At 41.6% G+C, this 20399-nt stretch overlaps 1 protein-coding gene across 1 annotated transcript in view; it reads left to right on the top strand.

Annotated features, from left to right (window-relative positions):
• The window catches only part of ATG7 (autophagy related 7), a 341931-nt gene that overhangs the window by 72632 nt on the left and 248900 nt on the right, over positions 1–20399 (top strand). The window contains exons 13-15 of the mRNA XM_006872202.1: positions 3325–3528; positions 6120–6235; positions 17061–17136. Coding sequence (XP_006872264.1) covers positions 3325–3528; positions 6120–6235; positions 17061–17136 — 396 coding nt within the window. The remainder of the gene's footprint in view (positions 1–3324; positions 3529–6119; positions 6236–17060; positions 17137–20399) is intronic.

Here is a 20399-nt window from a genome sequence, read left to right as displayed (position 1 = left end):
GCTTGAGTTGCTGTGATTCTGAGGGCTATGCCACCAGTATTTTAAATAACTGGCAGGGTCACCCATGGTGGACAGGTTTCAGATGAGCTTCCAGACAAAGACAGACTAGAAAGAAAGAGTGACAAACTACTTCTGAATTGCTAGTCACTGAAAGCTCTGTGAATAGCAGAGAAACATTGTCAGATACAGGACCGGAAGGTAGGAAGGCACTCAGAATGTGACTGGGGTTAAAAAATGCCGCCTCAAAGTAGAATTGACCACAGTGAAGTGAATAAAGTTAAGCTCGGGAGAGAAAAGTGCACAGAACCATCATTTGCTGATGGGCCACCCAAGATGGTGGCTCCTGGAGCAGCTGAGTGTTTCAAACTAGAAAGCAATGGATTTCATGCTTCTGACACAAATTCCCCTAGCTGTAAGCCTTCCAACCTTATAAATATTCCTTTATTTGTGGTTCAGAGTTCTGGGATCATCCTCTGAGCCTGCTTGGTTGGGTATTCTGTGTTGTTGCTGGCGGAACTCCTTACCACACTTCCACCCAATCCACCATCTTGTTTGTTCTTACAACTATGTTTTAAAACAATGTTAATGATATGAAAAGAGCATATTATGTTACATTTAACTAAGGCACAATATCATGCATATATGACTTTCTTCATGACTATGCATGTGTAGAGAGAGACCGAGGGGCAGAAAAATAGAGAGAGAAGAGGAGGAGAAAGAGGAAGGGAGACAAACAGAGAGACATTTACAGAAGATACATTCCAAACTAATAGTAATTGTTTGAACTGTGGGATTTTGAGCAATTTTTGTTTTCTTTTTAACTTTTTATTGTGAATTGAGTGGAAGTTTACAGAACAGATCATCAATCCCACATTCAACAAATCATACACTTGGTGTAAGTACAGTGATTGCAATCCCCTCCATGTCCCATCAGTTAACAGTATTTACCTCTATTCACTGTATTGCTCTCCTCCCTGTGTCTTCCACTGCCTTCAACTTTCTGCTCCGTGAATATTTTTCCCTTCCCTCCCATCCCTGGTAACCATCATAGAATGTTTCTTTTAGCCAGAAAACCTTTTCTTAACTTTTTACAACAGTGGTCTCAGATAATGTTTGTCATGTTGTGCATATATCTATTTGTTTCACAGCTCTTATTTCTTAAGAATATCCACCAAAAAAAAAAAAAAAAAGGAATATCAACCAAGCAGAGGGACTGCTGGCTCATAGGTATTTCTATTTCCAAATTTTTGAAGAAGCGTCATACTGTTTTCCACAGTGGTTGCACCATTTTACAGTCCCACCAGCAATGTAGAAGGGTCCTAGTTTCTCCACACCTTCACCAGCACTTGTTTTCTCTGTTTTTGAGTGTTATTATCAATGTTGGGGTAACATGATAACCTCATTGTTGTTTTGATTTACATGGAGTCTTGGTAAATTTACATTTACTGCTGCAGGATAATGCACTGGCTCAGTTTGAGCCACAAGGTCAGCAGTTCAAACCCACTAGTCCGCTCCTTGGAAATACTATACATGGTTGCTATGAGTCAGAACCAACTCAACAGCACTTAACAGCAGCAATGGCTGCTGGTGTGGCGCTGTCAGTTGAGTACTGGACTCTGAACCACAAGGTCGCTAGTTTAAAGTCCACCAGCTGCTCCTCGGAAAATCCCATACAGGATTGCCGACTTGGCTGCACTTAACAACAGCAATGGTAAGTGAAAAGATTTGACCAGTGATTTGCACATATCGTCCCATTTAATTTCATTTTAAACTCCCTACAAACATTTGCCTTTTATAAATGGCAACAGCACTTAACAACAAAAATGACTAATGTTCATATGTGTGTTGGCTACCTGAATGTCTTCTTTAGTGAGGTATCTGTTACTCTCCTTTGTCCATTTTTGAACTGGATTATTTGTCTTCTTAAGGTGTTGAAGTGTTCTATAAATTTTAGAGAATAATCCCTTGTCTGGTATGTCATTGCCAAACTTTTTCCCCAGTCTGTGGGTTCTCTTTTTACTCTTTTGGTGAAATCTTTTGATTCCCATGAGTGTCTGATTTTTAGGAGGCCCCAGTCATCTATTTTGTCTTGTGCATTGTGTGTTGTCATTTATGTTTGATAGCATATTTATGCCATTTATCAAAAGTCTTGTCCCTATTTTTTCGATGATCATCTTCATAGTTTTAGGGTTCACATTTAGGTCTTCAATCCACATTGAGTTTGCTTTTGTATATGGTGTGAGATATGGGTCTTATTCCATTCTTCTGCAAATGGACTTCCAGTTTTGCCAGAACCATTTGTTGACGAGACTATCCCTTCCCCATTGAATGTGTTTTAGCCTTTTGTCCAAGGTCAACTGACTATAGATGGACAGATTTACTTGTTTTTTAATGTGGTTTTTCTTTATTTTTTTAAACTTTATAATCAGAAATTTGGGGAGAAAAGTTAAATTACAATTAAGATCTTATGGAATAAATGAAAAAAAAATTAATTAAATGTTTGTGGGGAATGAATGATATACTATATGAATTATACAATTCAATAAAGTATAATATAAACTATAAAACTCTGTGGACATGGCAGAGTATAGCATAATGTTGCAAAGAACAGGCTTGAGAACTATATGTTGTTGTTGCTGTTAAGTACCATGGAGTCGGTTCCGACTCATAGCGACACTGCATGGGGTTTCCAAGGCTGCAAATCTTTATGGTAGCAGAAAGCCTCATCTTTCTCCAGCGGAACAGCTGGTAGTTTTGAACTACCGACCTTGAGGTTAGCAGCCCAATTCGTAACCACTATGCTACCAGAGCTCCGTTGAGAACTATATAGATTTGATTATGTATACCTACCCTGCCTCTTACCCACTAAGTGATCATGGGCAAGTTACACAACTAACTTCTTTGACTCTCATTATCCTCATTTATAAATGGCAAATGTTTGTAGGGAGTTTAAAATGAAATTAAATGGGATGATTTGTGGAAATCACTGGTCAAATTTTTTCACTTAACGTTGCTGTTGTTAAGCGCTGCCAAGTCGGCAATCCTGTACATGGTTTCTGAGGAGCAGCTGGTGAGTTTGAACTGCCAACCTTGTGGTTCAAATCGGCCTTGTGGTCCAGTGCTTTACCTTATAGTGCCACACTAGGATTTAATAAGCCTTCAGTATTAAGTAACTTTTAGCGTTAGCTTGTAGACTCTAATTACATGCACATGTAAATACTTAGGAAATAAATAGGTTGACCAAATATGAAATTAACCATGGCTTGGTTGAAACATATATGTCTCTTAGCTTAACCATTTTCTTTTATTCCTTGACACCTGCAGCTGGTCATCAATGCTGCCCTGGGATTTGACACATTTGTGGTCATGAGACATGGCCTGAAGAAACCTAAGCAGCAGGAAGCTGGGGACTTGTGTCCCAACCACCCTGTGGCATCTGCCGACCTCCTAGGCTCATCCCTTTTTGCCAACATCCCTGGCTACAAACTTGGTTGCTATTTCTGTAATGATGTGGTGGCCCCCGGAGATGTAAGTGGATTTCTTTGTGGTTCCAGTTATTTCTTAAGGCTATCTTGCTCACTGGGGCAAAGAGACCCAGCTCTTTAATTTATGACTGCTGTATTGTCTTTTAACAAAGAGCAGACATTTCCATTTCTCTGGAGAGGACATTATCCCACCCTGAGCCTTGATTGGCATCATCAACTGTGTGCAGCTGTTCCCTAGTCACTATTATCAATTCAGATGCCAACCATGTTGTGGGGAAACTCACTGAGGAAACTGCAGGGTAGACTGTCCCTGCTAGCTCAGCATTAGCTCTTGTGCTCGAGAGGTTGTAAAGACCCAGGTGCTAGCCTGCTCCTGATGCCGCCTCACTGCGTCATTCCAGTGAAATCTCTCAGGCTCCCCGTGTCTCTACAAGATGGGGGCTGTTGTTGTTGTTGTTGTGTGCCGTGGAGTCGGTTCCGACTCATAGCAACCCTGTACAGAGTTTCCGAGGCTGTTAATCTTTACGGGAGCAGAACGCCTCATCTTTCTCCCGTGGAGCAGCTGGTAGTTTCGAACTGCTGACCTTGAGGTTCGCAGCCCGATTCGTAACCACTACACTACCAGAGCTCCTTACAAGATGGGGTAGGATGGTAAAAACACAGGAATCCCAGTTAACTTTAAAGTTCAGGTAAACAATGAGTAACTTCTTAGTATAAGCACGTCCCATGCCATATAGGAGACCTACTTACATGTAAAGAATTCAGGTGTGGTGCTGTGGGATAAGCACTGAGCTGCTAATTTCGCCTTTTGGTTTGCAGCAGGGTGCTTAACCATTGTGCCACCAGGACTCATTAAATACAGTGTAAGGTGGTTACATGTGAAGGTTCTTGGACCAGCCAGCACCACTATATAAATGGATGATCCTGTAATCCTGTAGCATTGAAGACAACACACCAGTCAGGAGTCTGTCCGAATGGCCTTTTATCAGTACAAATAACAATTTCTGGTGAAGTAAAGCACTTTCTCACCTCCTTTTAAGTGTGTTCCTTTAAAATTCATATGTATTTTGGATGACTGGCTTCCAATTTAAAGGAAAAAAAAAAAAAAGTAAATATTGTCTTCTTTGAAGGAACCCTAATAGCATAATGGATTACCAGCTGGGCTGCTAACTGCAAAGTCAGCAGTTCAAATCTACCAGTCACTCCTCAGAAGAAAGATGAAGTTTTCTCCTCCCATATGGATTTATAGCCTCAAAAACCCTATACAGGGTCATTATGGTTCAAAACTAACACAACAGCACACCATCACCATTGTCCCATGTGAAGGAGAATGGCTATGGTCTTGATCAAGTTGTTATAATAGTTTATTTCATATATATCGTTGTTGTTAAATGCCGTTGAGTTGGTTCTGACTCATAGCAACCCTGTATAGGGTTTCCAACACTTTAAACCTATGCAAGAACAGAAAGCCTCATCTTTCTCCTGTGCAGCAGCTGTGGGTTTGAACCACAGACCTTGTGGCTTGCAGTCCAGTACTTATTGTAGGGTATTATACTATTCATGCAATTGGTTCTGCTATTTCATTATTGCCAACAAAAAGGATTAAGGATCAGTTACAGTAACGACACATCTGATCACAAGATGGAAATTTCAGAGTCATTCCCTAACCACCTCTTAGCTCTTAGCTTGCCCAGAGTGGGAGGATGGGGATTTCTTTGGTTGAACTAATGAAGACTTTTGTTTAAGAACCACAGTATATAGTTGCCATTGAGTGAGCTCCAACTTGGCAGCGACCATGTGTCTAACTGAACTGAATGTGGCCCAGTCTCATGCCGTCTTCATGATTGTTAGTTTGTTTGGTCCATTGTGGTGGTTGTTGTAGCTCTCATCTCACTGAGGGTGTCCCTTTTTCTCATTGGCCTCTACTCTACCAAACACCGTGTCCTTTTCTAGCGATTTGTCTGTCCTGATAACTGTGTCCCAAGTCAGCAAGCCACAGTCTCACCATCCTCGCTTTTAAGGAGCATTGAAGCCCTAGGATCATACTCAGGGTGATGAGAGGCCCATACTGTGAGAGGGACACCCAAACCAAGGACTGCAAGAGTGAACGGCACGAGCTCCTTAGTTAGGATGACAGGGCAGACTCAGAGACTTGTCCTTTGGTTACTCTTTCTTTGTCTCTGTGTCTTAACTCTAAGCACAGAAGAGTGGAACTGGGTTAGTTACTGGAGCATAAAGTAGGTCTCAGCAAGATTGATTGACACAGTGGCTGCACCAGTGGGCTCACACATGACAACGATGGAGTCGGAATTGTTTTATCTTATTGTACATAGAGTCACTCTGAGCTCGGAACCCGCTCTACTTCACCTAACAACAACGACAACGAAGATCCAGTCAGGCCATCATTTTTGGTGGATGTCCTTCAATATTTAATTTATTCATAGTTGCTAATTACCCAATTATGTATCTTGTTTTTTCTTAATACTAGCATGAAATAATACCTGAGGCTGCATATCCTTTGTCAAGATGACCATTTAGTTATATTGGATAGCTGTGTCATGGAAGCAATTCATGCTTCAGACAGCCAATGTTCAGCAGAATACAGCTTTTATCCTGTGGACTGTCTCTCTCCAGTCAACCCGAGACCGGACCTTGGACCAGCAGTGCACTGTGAGCCGCCCCGGTCTGGCCATGATTGCAGGAGCCTTGGCAGTGGAATTGATGGTTTCTGTTTTGCAGCATCCAGAAGGGTGAGTCTGCTGTTTGGAGATGGTTGTTGAAACAAAGGAAGCTTTCATAAGCAGTTGTTCAAAAGTGTCTCCCTTGGCCTCTTTTGAGTCTGACTCCTCTGAGAATTACATTGCTCTTTCTGTGCTAAAAGAATCATGATTAGGTGGAGTTATTGCTTAAGAGGTAGTAAGTTTCTGTTCAGGGTGATGAAAAACTTTTGGAAATTGTGCTGATAGTTGCACAAAATGGTGGGTATAATTAATATCCCTGCATTGTACACATAAAAATGGTTGAAATGGCAAATAGTTTGCTATATACGTATCTATGCCACCTCAGTACAATTTATGTAAAAAAATGGTGAAAATGGCAAATTTTCAGTTATATATTTTACCACAGTTAAAAGGGGAAAAAAGCAAAATTAGAAACAAATTCTGTTCTGCTTCTTTGGGGTAAAGAATATGCCATGAGATCTTTGGGGTTGCACACCTGCATCTTTGTGGAGATGAAATCTAATGCTACTTGGTAACTGATGAGAAGAAAAACTATTTTAATTTATATTGATGGGACCTTAGGGTCTTCATGTTTGAATTCTTTACTAGCACACACTATATGGTTTACCATAAACATAAGATAATGCATGAATCCTATGTTAGAAATTGCATTTGGCTATATGTAACAGAGTGGTGCAATGGGATACAACACTGGACTGCAAAGTCTGTTTGAACCACAAGGTCAGCGGTTCAAACCCACCGCTCCTTGGAAACCCTATACTGGGTCACTGAGTTCAGAACCAACCCAAAGGCACACTTAACAACAGAGACCCACCTGCAGGCAGATGGGATTTATTCTTACGTAACAGGAAGTCAGAGGTAGGCAGTTCACGGGTGGCACAAAGGCTCTGTTTTGCCATCACTAATGCAGACTCTTCCTTATTATTCACTCAGCCACTCTTGGCTTTCTTCCTTCTTCTTGTCAGCTTGTAGTTACAAGATAGTTACTGCTTCTCTAACAGTTAAGAAGAAAGGAATGGTAGCAGTGGTCAGCCGAGTTTGTTCTGTTTGAAGTAACTTTCCTAGAAGGCTCACTGATTCTGATTTCCTGTGTGACATGATCACTTGTAGCTGCAAGAAAGACAGAAACATGAGGGTCAGGCACATTGTCTCCCTGAATAAAATTGGGGTGAGAGAGAAGAGGAAGAATGGATGTTGAGTGGGAAACCAGCTGTGGGTCTGCCATACTCATTTTTTTTTATTCACTATATAGACTCATTAACAACCTGCAATATACAGATGATACAAACTTGCTTGCTTTACTTTAAAATAATCCAATAGAAGGAGAAAAAACAAGGGTGATGATATAGATAACGGGGGTTGGCTATGTATTGGAAATTGTTGAATCTGGGCAGTGTATACAATAGAGTTTTCAATACACCCACACATAACCCCCCACACACCCACACACCCATACATGATGATGAGTAGAAAATAATGCTATTGCATTCTAGTTCACACGTTATTGTTGTTGTTGAGTGCCATCAGTTGGTTCTGACTCATAGCGACCCTGTATAGGATTTCTGAGGAGTAGCTGGTTGGTTTGAACTGTCAGCCTTTACAGTTCAGTACTGATCCTACAGCGCCACATCAGGAGTCCAAATCCCATACCAAAGCTGTGCACATTTTACAGGATTTCTCCTTATTGACAGGCCTCAGTCTCCAGTTTGCCCGCCTCCCCAGGAGGCTGCCAGTATCACTGTTGAGTTTTTGATCCTCATAGGCAGGACTTCTACTGGCAGTCATTTCTTGGGGAAAAGTGACCCTTGTTGACCTTTACAGGCTTTTATCCTCTTACAATTCTTGGCTCTCCAGTTCTTCCTTACCTTGGTAGATTTGTGATGCTTTCAAGTATAGCTCTTTATGCTTTACCCAGCTTTTCTACTTACTCTCAGGTCCTGACCACCTAGTCTACTATTTCTACTCTAATTTTTAAAAATACTGTTTAACTTATTAAGTACTCAAAGTGTATTAGGCTTACATGGGAGTGTGAAGAAATTAAGTGGTCTGATGGCTTTTGTTTCAACTTGACCTTGGGTTTTTTAGTCTATGGTGGTGGTGGTTTGCAAAGTTGGTTCCAACTCATACCAACCCTGTACAGAGTTCTGAGCCTGTACATCTTTATGGGAGCAGAAAGCCTTATCTTTTTCCTGTGGAGCAGCTGATAGATTTGAATTGCTGACCTTGCAGTCAACAGCCCAGTTCTTAATCCACTACACTACTAGGGCTCCTTTTTCAGTCTACAACACATTGTATATATGTTATTTCCCTACATAAAAGTTGGCATGCTTCTCAACAATAGAGTTACATGCTCTTGAGTGAAGTAGAAGTGACACAAAAATTAATTTTAAAAACAGTCAGTGTAGTTAGAAAGAAGACAGGAAAAGAAGAGGCGAGAAAAGAAAAAAAATGCTAAAATAATTTAAGATTCTCTCTATCTGGACAAAACCATGCTACCACATGTCAGTCATGCCAGATTGAAGTCAAATGGATATTTACACCCAAATATTTGACATGAGACAGTTCCTGGATGACACAAAAGGCTTGTCACTTGGCTGCTAACTGAAAGTTGGCAGCTTGGGTCCACCCAGAGGTGCCTGGTGATCTACTTCCCCAAACTCAGCCACTGAGAAACCCTGTGGAGCACAGTTCTACCTGGACATGTGTGGTATCACCAAGAGTTGGAATCAACTCAGTGGCAGCTGTCTAGATTTCTTTATATATGACAATTACACTGTGATTTATTTTATTTTTCATATATTTACATGGTGCTTGAGTCCAGGTTTGGCCCTGTAGGATAAGCACTGGACCATTAACCACAGGGTAGGCAGTTCAAACCCACCGGCTGCTCTCTGAAACCCTGTACAGCATCACTATGAGTTGGAGCCAACTCATTGACACACAACAATATATAGTGCTTACTTAGTGTTAGATACTGCCCTAAGGAGCTCTGGTAGCATAGTGGTTACAAGTTGGGTCAGTTCTTCCGTAAGAGAAAAATGAGGCTTTCTGCTTCTGTAAAGATTTACAGCCTCGGAAACCCTATGCAGGGCTGCTATGAGTCGGAACCAACTCCACGGCGCATAACCAACCTGCCAACCAAAGGCACTGTTCTAAGCACTGTACAGATAATAACTTGTTTAACCTGCATGACAAACTTATCAGCAAACAGTTTATTATTAGTTTCATTTTACGATGGGGAAATTGAGAGAGAGAAAAGCTAAGTCATCTGCTGGAACTTACCCAGTCAGTGCTGAAGCAGCCAGGATCTAGTTTAGCCAATTTGGCTCCATACTGTAAACACCACGCTGTGTTGTTTATCATAGTGGCAGGAAAGTATAAAACTTTTGTAAGATTTATATTCTCCAATTCTCTGAAGACCCATATGCAAATTAGCATCAACATTTTATTTATTTTGTTTCTCAGAGCTTTTCTATGCAGTTGAAAAGACGACCTCTTGTATCTAATATAGGCACTTTGGAGTTAAATACAAATAAAAAGCTTTCTGTGCCTTATTCTTTGTGATCTCTTTTGCTCTTCTTGCTACATAAGTTTTTTGTTCTTTTTTTTTTTTCAGTTAACTAGTAATGTTGTAATTCAATGTAGAAAAATTTTACAAAACAAATTTGTTGTTAGTATTCATAGAATCTAAGAAATATTACATATAAGAAGTTTACAGATATATTTATCGCAATTACTATATGATTAAAATGGATAATAAACATGATTAAGGATTCCGTCTGATCTGGGGCAGGAGGAGGTCCATGGGGAGAAGGGTACCACTAACCCTAGTGACACCAGTGGGGTATGTCTTAAACCAATCACATCTGAGATACAAAAGAGCAAATTAGGCGTGGAATAGAGGAAAGATAGAGACCATGAGGAAGTCCTCACGGAAAGCCAAGAAGAACACAAGAGAAGCTGTGACAAGGTTTTCCCCCAGAGCAGACAGAAAGAGCCGTCCCTAGAATCAGTGCCTCAATTTGAACTTCTGCCCCCTTAAACTGTGAGAAAATTCATTTCTGTTTGTTAAAGCCACCCACTTGTGGTATTTCTGTTAGAGTAGCACCAAAAAACCACCCAAGCCCTAGACTGAAACTTTTTTCACTCACTCATTCATGTTACTGAGTCATATATACATTTGTCTGATCATTCAACAGAGCAGAATACAACTCAAAAAAAAAAAAAAAGCAGGAGGTTGGTCTCTTTTGTTCCCTATTGTACCACTAGCACTGTAACATTGCTAGACCTAAGATAGATGCTCAAAAAATATTTGTTGAATGAATGGGCACATTTGCTAATAATTTGAATGTCTGTTTGAAACCAGGCTCATTGCTAGGTATTGGGGATGAAGTGAATCAGATGTCCCAATATCAAGGAGTTCACAGGTTAGTGACAGAGACAGAAGAGTAAACAGACAATGGCATTAAGAGTGGACAAGTTCAGATCAAGTATCAATGCTATCCCCTCTGTATACAGGGTAGAGAGGGATGGTAAACTTAGACATTGGTAGCTAAAATGAGGGGGCAGTTAAGGGCACAAAGTGACTGGCTTACAAGGTTTCAAGAGGGAGCTTAGTTTAAGGGTGTGTGGGGGAAGATAGCGTCCCCACTGAATAGTTTTCATCTTGTCTAAATGAGTCTGGTAAAAGGAGATGGGGATAAGATTCTTAGGATTCAGTAGTGAGTAATTGCTATCATGACTAATTGCGACAGTCACAATTGTAAAGGTAGAAGTTTTGTAACAAAAACAGGGGAGTGGTTAACCTTACAGTACAGAAACAGAGGACCCTAGGACCATCAAGGGAGAAGAGCTAAAGCAGAATGCGGGACCTTATCCAGTGACACCAGAGATGGAGCAGCTGAGGATTCTAGATTCATGGAAAGAGGGACTGAGAGTTGGTGGCCACGAGGCAGGCTTGCAGAATGTGCCCTTTGGTTGGTGGTTTAAATTATTATATATGCCTGAGTATTAAAAAAAAAAAAAGAACTAAAATGAATAGAGAGAAATACTGTTAACTGATGGTACAAAGAAGTGATTATAATCATTGTAATGAAACAAAGCATATGATTTGTTGAATGTAAAACTGACGATCTGTCCTGTAAATTTTCACTGAATTCACAATAGAAACTTTACAAAAAAAAGAAAGAAAGAAAAAAAGAAAGGCAAAACTGTAGAAGAATTGGTGGTTTTGAGTTATGGTGTTGGAGGAGGAAAAAGAAAAGATGACCACAGGTGAGGTAGGGACACCTGGCCTGTTCGGGTGGTGTCTGATTTGGGTGCTTGTTTTAGTTATCTAAACAAGAAAGGACAGAAATACCACCAGCAGGGTTGGGGGTGCTTTAACAAACAGTAATCCATTTCAACTGTCCCAGAAATTAGAGCACTTCCAATGGGGCACCCTAGGATAAGTACAGGATTGTGAAGCACAAGGCAGATCAAACCCACCAGCTGCTCTTCGGAAACCCCACTCAGGGACACTATGAGTCAAAACCAACCTGACGGCACTTAACAACAACAAACGCAGTTAGAAGTCTGCATTCAGGGCTTTCTCTCCCTTGTAGCTTTCTTCTAGCTCCTCTTCTTCTATTCCTTGGTGATCTCTATGTGATATCAATCTTTCTCCACTTATGCTTGCTAGACCAAAATGAATGTGAGAAGAGACTCTGAAACCTGCTCTCCAGCATAAAGATGCTAAAGCAAATGGAAGAAAAGAGGACGTAAAAGAGCTGAATAGAAAATGTCAAAGGGCAATTTGAGAAGACAAAGTCAAATACTATAATGAAGTGTGCAAAGACTTGGAGTTACAAAACTAAAAGGGGTGAACATGTTTAGCATTTCTCAAGCTGAGGGAACTGAAGGAAAAGAATGAAGCCCCAACTTGCAATATTGAAGGATTCTCTGGGCCAAATATTGAATGATGCAGAAAGCATCAAAAGAAGATGGAAGAAATACACAGTCACTGTACCAAAAGCAAATGGTTGATGTTCGACTGTTTCAAGAGATAGTATATGATCAAGAGCCAATGATACTGAAGGAAGAAGTCCAAGGTGTATTGGTTTTGGCAAAGTACAAGGCTCTGGGAATTGATGGCATACAAATTGAAATCTTCCAACAAACTTATGCAGCACTGGAGGCACTCACTCATCTATGCCAAGAAATTTGGAAGATAGCTACCTGGGCAACTGATTGGAAGAGATCTATATTTGTGCCCATTTCAAAGAGAGGTGACCCAGTGGAATGAAGAAATCATTAGACAATATCATTAATATTGCGTGCAAGTAAAATTTTGCTAAAGATAATACCATCATGGCTACAAGCATACATTGACAGAGAATTTCCCAGAGGTTCAAGCTGAATTCAGATGAGGACATAGAACAAGAGATATCATTGCTAATGTCAGATGTGGCTGAAAGCAGAGAATACCAGAAAGGTGTTTACTTGTGCTTAATTGACTACACAAGGACTTTTCAGTAGTGTGGATCATGACAAGCTAGGGGCAACACTGTGGAGAGTGAGTGTTCTGAAATATTTCATTGTGCTCATCAGGAGCCTGTACATTGATCAAGAGGCAGTATTCAAACAGAACAAGAGAATACCTAATGGTTTAAAATTAGGAGAGGTGTGTGCCAGGGTTGTATTCTTTCTCCATACTTATTCAATATGTATGCTGAGCAAATAATTTGAGAAGTTGGATTACATGAAGAAAAATGTGGCATCAGGATTGGAGGAAGACTCATTAATAACCCTTGATATGCAGATGATACAACCTTGCTTGCTGAAAGTGAAGAAGACTTAAAATACTTACTGAAGAAGATCAAGGACCACAGCCTTCGGTATGGCTTGCACCTCAATGTAAAGAAAACAAAAATCCTCACCACTGGACCAATAAACAACCAATAAATGGAGAAAAGATTGAAGTTGTTAAAGACTTAATTTTGCTTGCATCAGCCATCAACACTCATGGAATCAGCAATCAAGCAATCAAACGACGTATTGCATTAGTAGGCAAATCTGCTGCAGAAAACCTCTTTCAAATCTTGAAGAGCAAAAATGTCATTTTGAAGACTAAGGTGAACCTGAACCAAGCCATGGTATTTTCAATAACCTCATATGCATGCGAAAGTGGGACCATGAATAAAGAAGACCTTAGAAGAATTGATTTTATATTTGAGTTATGGTGTTGGAGAAGAATTTTAAAATTACCATGGACTGCCAAAAGAACAAACAGTACAGCCAGAATGCTCCTTGGAAGCTAGGGTGGCCAGACTTCATCTCTCATATTTAGGATATATTATCAGGAGGGACAGTTCCTGGAGAAGGATAGCATATTTGGTAAAGTCAGAGAAAAAGACCCTCAATGAGATATACTGGCACAGTGACAGCAGCAATGGGCCCAGAGGTTGTCATGTAACGGGACACTGTTTCGTTTTGTTATGCATGGGGTCACTAAGAGTTGGTACCGACTTGCTGTCACCTAACAGCAACAAAGTTTCTGTGCCTAGTCTCCTTTTAAATCTCAGAAGTGATAGGTTTAGGACTATCCTATGGAGTTCTGGTGTGGTGATATAGGACAAGCACTGAAAGGCCAGTTTGAACCACAAGGTTGGTGACTCAAACCCAGCAATTGCTCCTCAGAAATCCCACATACAGTCACTGAATTGGAACCTACTTTATGGTACCCAACAAAAATAACAATACTGATATGTCTCATTGACAAAACAAGGAAGACTTTAATCCCAGACAGATAATCCACTTGTATAGGGGTTGGGATTCCAGCACATATTTTTGTGAACACCATTCATTCCATAACTGTAGGGTCCCTAAAATCTGATGCAATGCTGAACAGGCTCCCTGGAGATGTGAGCTAAACAGTACTAGACACGCTGGACAGGGGCTAGTACAGCTGGATCTACAGGAACAAGCCTAGGTCATGAGGGTGGGTTTTCATTTCAGCTAGATGGAAAGGAATTGTCTCCAAAAGGATCAAATATTAATAAGCATACAATTCTTTGTAAAGAATACATTTGAGAATAAAATCTAATCCTACACAAAGGGTATTAAAAACAATGCTTCTCTGCGAGCTAAGCCGTACCACATTCAATAGATTCCTATGAACCCAGTGGAGACCTGGTTGGCCAGCAGTATGGCGAGACATGGGGACTCCTGGGGCAAGACTCAGTGGCATAGCCACAGAGAACTAGAGTGGAGAGTGAAGTGTCCTGCTGATAAGAAAGGGCAAATGCATAAGAACACCCACACTTGCAGATAATACCCACTTGCCCTGGCTTCAATGGCTAGGTGATCAGAACTCAACTAGAAACAGAAGAGGGAAAAAAGGGTAATCTGATACAATTTGATGACCTTGACCTACACCTATGAATGCAGTAGCTCAAAAGAGGGAACAGATCTCTACAGTGAGGACCATTCCCACCCTGGGCAACTTGCACACTGGCTACCCAAAATGGGGAAGGGGGGAGCCCTACAAAGGCAAGAAGTGACTGGCTTACAAGCTTTCAAGAAGGATCCTAGATCCAGAGGGCATGGAGGAAGGTAGAATCTCCCACTGAGTGGTTTCCAACCTGTCTGGATGGGGCTGATGAAAGGAGATGGGGATAGGTCTCTTGTGGTACAATAGTGAATAATTGCTATCAGAACTGACTGTGAGGGTTGGAAATGTGAAGGTAGACATTTTGTATCAAAAGGAGGGGAGTGGTTGACTTTGCAGTCCAGAACCAGAGGTCCCTGGGACCATCAAGGGAGAAAAGCAGAGTACGGGACCTTACCCAGAGAAACAGTGATGCCCGAGATGGAGGCAGAGACAACGATGTGGAGAGATGGAGCATCTGGGGACACTAGACCCAGAGAGGGAGAGGGACTGTGTGCTGATGACCAGGGGACCTGCAGGGTATACCCTTTGGTTGTTTGATGATGCATGGAGGGGATTGTATTGATGGCAGTGAAACATTATAAGATAGGATGAAAGTAAAGCTAATGTTCTCCCATGTAAACTATCACATAATCCACAATAAAACATTAAAACAACAATAACAACAACAACAACAAACCCAATTCAGAAGTACAGGTCCAATTCTGAGAGAAGTCTCAGGTGGTATACCACAGGATTGAAGTAGACAAAGACAGAGCAGACTTTGTAACTATTTTTACCTGCAAGGTGAATAAAGGCAAGTGTGGCAAAATGGCAGGTAAATACAAAGTCAGCAGGGATAGTGAAGAATAGAATGACATACTCAGGTTTCAAAATGACCAGAACACATTGGATCAATGTATTAATGGGTAAATATGAACTCCTACTTAGGGTTCAAACAACAGGTGCACCCAGTTGTTGTTATTGTTAGGTGCTGGTGAGCTGGTTCAGACTAATAGTGACCATATGTGCGCCAGAACAAAACACTGATCGGCCCTGTGCCATCCTCACAGTCATTTTTACAGTTGAACCCATTGCTGCTTCCACTTTGCCAGTCCGTCTCATTGGGGGTCTTCCTCTTTTTCACTGACCTTCCACTTTACTAAGCATGCTGTCCTTCACCAAGGACTGGTCTCTCTTGATAGTATGTCTGAAGTATGAGAGAGGATTTCCACTTAAGTTTGTTTGTTTATTGCTGCCTCCTGACAGGAAGCATTTCGGATGAAATTTTGAGAACTGATTCACAGATTGATTCCTCAACACTGAACCCTCTTTTTGCCATATTTGCCCTGGGCATAGTTTAAAACCAGGGCTTCAAACCAGTTCATTTGTGGACAATGCAGTGAAATCGGGAACAGACTCAAATTTTTTTAATTTGGGTGAATTAGAACAATAGCCACAATGGAAAAAATTATGGGTCGAAGCCCAGGAATGGGAGACTTAGAAGGGGTGTAGTGGGCCTTCTCACTAGCCTGATGTGGGAGATTGGATTATATCTAGGACTTTGGAGAGTGACATACTCAGAACAACATGGTTGACCGTCATCTTTGAGTGGGGCTCTGTTGTTTCCAGCTTGGCTGATCAAGATATTTGGCTGCTATGTAGCACACCACTACCCTTGCATTCTAAGAGGGAGGTGAAATTTCTAACACTGTATCAATACATAAATTTTCCTGTTGTGGCTGTCATGCTGGTTCACAAATTTGGGCCCATTCTGGATTCACCATATCCATTCTGACAGAACCACAAAGAACCAGTTCAACTCAGGCTCTGGGTGACATCTCTGTAACACAAACACTTTTCACACCATTGTCCTCAAGGTGTGTCCTTCACACCACTCTCCCTCCTACTCAAGGCATCCTTCACTTTCCTTTCTCCATCCTCTATTTTGGTGGCATTTATATTAGCTCAAGAAGTTCAGATTAGATTGTCTTCAGTTTCAAATTATCAATACAAAATTGTGCTGTGGTGTTTGACAAGACTATCTCAGAGAAATGGAGTGAACATTTATGAATTTATCATGTGCCAAATACCATACTTGGTGATTTATTTAATGGGTTCCTACTCTGTTCCTCACAACCACCTTATTTCTGTTCTATGGATGATGCACACAGAGACATTAAGCAATTTGCCTGTGGTCACCAATGCCTCTGTTTCTGACTCCAAACCTATTTTTTTTTTATATTTTTGTTTGTTTTTGTATTCCTCTTTCTGCCTTCCTTCCCCCAACTCCCACCCCATGAAAATAATTGTTTTAGTAGCTCAGGGGCATTTTGATTATCCTTGTGAATCTTACAGGACCTCTTCCACATTATGCTAAGTGTAACTTTATTAAATGAACAACTCTTAATTGTCTCCCTTTCTTAGGGGCTATGCCATTGCCAGCAGTAGTGATGACCGCATGAATGAGCCTCCAACGTCTCTTGGGCTTGTGCCTCACCAGGTTAGTGATTTGGAAGTGAAATCACAATTCTAGCCTGATCCCATTGGTACAGGGGAAGTATTTAGGGTCACTTTCGCTATCTCATCACTCCAGCTCATTTCAGACCCACCCTACGTATCCTCTAGTTTCCCTGGATTTCTAGTAGGAGAACTTCAGGATCACCTGGTAGATACCCCATTTTAGGTGATCGTACAAAAGGAAATCATGAACAAGTAGTGCCACCTAGAATCTTTGGTGTGTTTCACATGTTGCCTCCATTGTTAGTTTGTTCAAGAGCTGCCCCAATTTATGATGACAATGGGATTAGATTGCTGGTATTCATAGAGTTTTCATTGACTGATTTTTTTTATAATTAGATCCACCAGGCCTTTATTCCTAGCCCATTTTAATCTGGAAGCTCTGAGGAAACCTGTTCTAGTATCATAGCAACCTGTGAGCCTCTGGTGACAGATAAGTGTTGGTGGCTGTGCCTGAGATGAGATGTGTTGGGTGGGAACTGACCCCAAGTAGGGTCACTTGAGTCGGAATTGATTCTTTGGCCATGAGGTTTTGGTGCTTTTGTCTCCCATGTCCTCATCACTTTCATTGTTACTGAGTGCTGTCGGGTCAGTTCTGACTCATAGAGACCCTGTATAGGGTTTCCAAGGAGCAGCTGGTAGGTTTGAACCGCTGACTTTGTGGTTAGCAGTCCAGTGCTGATCCTACAGTGAGACCTCATAGTGAAGTAGACAAAGACAGAGCAGACTTTGGAATTCAGCGGATAGTGCTTATATGCTAGCCCTGCCTTAGCCGTGTCCCTCAACTTCTCCGAGACTTTCTTTCTGTATGGATAATAGTTACCTCAGCTGCTGGTGGTAGACATTACCCACTCCCATGCCATCCAGTCAATGCACAGTGACCCAAGAGGACAGAGCAAACTGTCCTTTAGGGATTCCAAGACTGTAAATCTTTACAGGACCAGACAGCTTCATCTTCCTCCCATGGATGCTTTCAATTGCCAACCTTATAGTTAGCAGCTCAATGCTTAATCACAGTGCCACCAGGGCTTCTGTGATGTAGGGGAAGGGCTTAGCATAAAATCTTGCCTCTCTCACTAGGCAGCAAATAATAGACCTTGTGTTAGGTCACTGAATCCTCCCTGGCCTTCAGGTTCCGTATTAGTCAAAAACCAAAGCACCACACAAGTCACCATCAAGTCATGGCGACCTCATGTGTGTAGAGTGCTTTCCCTAGATTTCCAAAGCTGATCTTTTGGAAGCAGGTTGCCAGGCCTTTCTTCTGAGGCACCTGTGGGTAGGTTCAAACTGCCAACCTTTGATCGTTTGCATCACTGAGTAACTCCAATATTAGTGCTTTATTTATCTTGTTCCCAGGGGAGCATCTGTGATGTGGCTTTGCATTCCAGAAAGCCCTTTGCAGATGTGGCTTTCCCACCTTGTGTCACACACAGTGGCATGGTATGGCATGATACACTTCAAGTAGGACCCAACAGATACTGTAAGAAGCATCTGTCCTAAGGACGCTGACCTCCAGAGCTGACCTCTGCTATTTATGTTCTCACACAGCAGCTGAATCCCTGCCTTTTCCCGCTGTCACGTGGACCCTTCCCTTCCTTTCTGACCTTGAGATGTGCCCTCCTCTCCATTACAGATCCGAGTCTGAGAAGGGCCTTAATTAAATTTTCAGTCATGCCCCTGCACTGGTTTCCTTCTTTAAGCCCTTTATGTTTAAATTACCGCAACTGTAGTTTCCTCTGTGCTGAGGCCAGGGGGCCAAACAGTCCCTTTATAGAAGGTGTCCAGTGTCAAAATGCATGTGCCCATGTTTTTCAAGTACTATGGCAACTAATCCCTCTCCGGTTTTATCCCCATTGAACCTCCCAATTGTTTGTCATTCACCAACTCTCTAGTCCTTTCTCCTTTCAAATGTCTGAAGGATTATTTTGGGTTTTGGCCATCTCTTCATCTGGCCGAAGAATAACTGAAGAATAATGCAGCCATATATGGGAAAAGTCCCAGTGTGTGTGTGAATACTTGCTTACATTATTTCAAATTTCAAGCCTTTATTTTTAGCTATGCTCGAAAAAAGAAAGTGTGCAAAGAGCTTTAAATATTAATCGGGGTTGTTTGGGCCCCATTTATAGGTGCTCAAAGTTTTGTTTTGTTTTCTTTTTAGTGGGGTAAGTCCATCTATACAACTGTGTTTTGAGGAGGGGGACCATAGTTTCTGAAAACCCACTGGGCTACAGTGCCCTGCTCAGATTCAGCACACACACCCCCACCCCTGCTCTTCCTGGCTCTGAGGCAGATGATTTCCTGTTAGAGAGGAACTTGGTCAACCTCTTTGTATGCCTTCTCTATAAAGCATGGCCAGTGAAATTCTCTCGGCTCATTTGTCTCAGTTCCCCAAAGGAAAGTGTTTATTAATTGGCCCCTGCGGAATGAGATGTCATAGAGAAGTGATGGTTCTTGGACTGAGAACCACGAAGCCTCCACTGGTCACTCCTTGTGTAATTTGGAGAAAGTTGCCAAATTTAGCATGTGCCCTGTGGGCCTGAGCTCTCCTGCATGCATGTCCTGGGAGGCCTGAGGATTACCTCCTTGATAGCTCTCTTGGACCACAGTTAGAAGTTGACCCATCCAGAGACTGGCCAAGTGCAGAAAAGCCCTGAAATTCGGCCTGAAATAAACAAAAACAAAACCTCGCATTGAATTTGAAAACTGTGAAAAACCATTTAAGATGAGAAAATAGGAATACAGATCCTTTGGGGATCTGTATTTTTTTTTTTTTTTAATTTCTGGTCCATGTATGCATGGAGTGAATTTTCTTTTTTAAATGTTTTATTGTGAATTATATGATAGTTTACATGGGAGAACTTTAGGTTTACATTCATTCCATCGTATATCATCTCACTGCCATGGTTCCAATCCCCTCCATGCATCCTCAACCACCCAAAGGGTATATCCCAGAAATCCGCTCCCTACACTTCCCCCTCCTCCCCCCAGTTTTCAGCCTACAGTCCCTTTCCCTCTCTGGATCCAAAGTCCCCAGTTGCTTCATCACTCTGTGTCATCATCTCTGCCTCCATCTCTGTTTCTCTGGGTAGGGTCCCGCTCTCGGCTCTTCTCCGTTGATGGTCCCAGAGGCCTCCGCTCCTATCCTGGAGAATCAATCACTCCCTTCCTTGTTACAAAACTTCTACCTTTGCATTTCCAACCCTCATAATCCGTCCTGATAAGCATTATTCACTATAGTATCACGAG

This window comes from Chrysochloris asiatica, unplaced genomic scaffold (genome assembly GCF_000296735.1).
Source record: "Chrysochloris asiatica unplaced genomic scaffold, ChrAsi1.0 scaffold00186, whole genome shotgun sequence".
NCBI classification, from domain to species: Eukaryota; Metazoa; Chordata; class Mammalia; order Afrosoricida; family Chrysochloridae; genus Chrysochloris; species Chrysochloris asiatica.
This window is presented reverse-complemented; position numbering and strand designations above follow the sequence as displayed.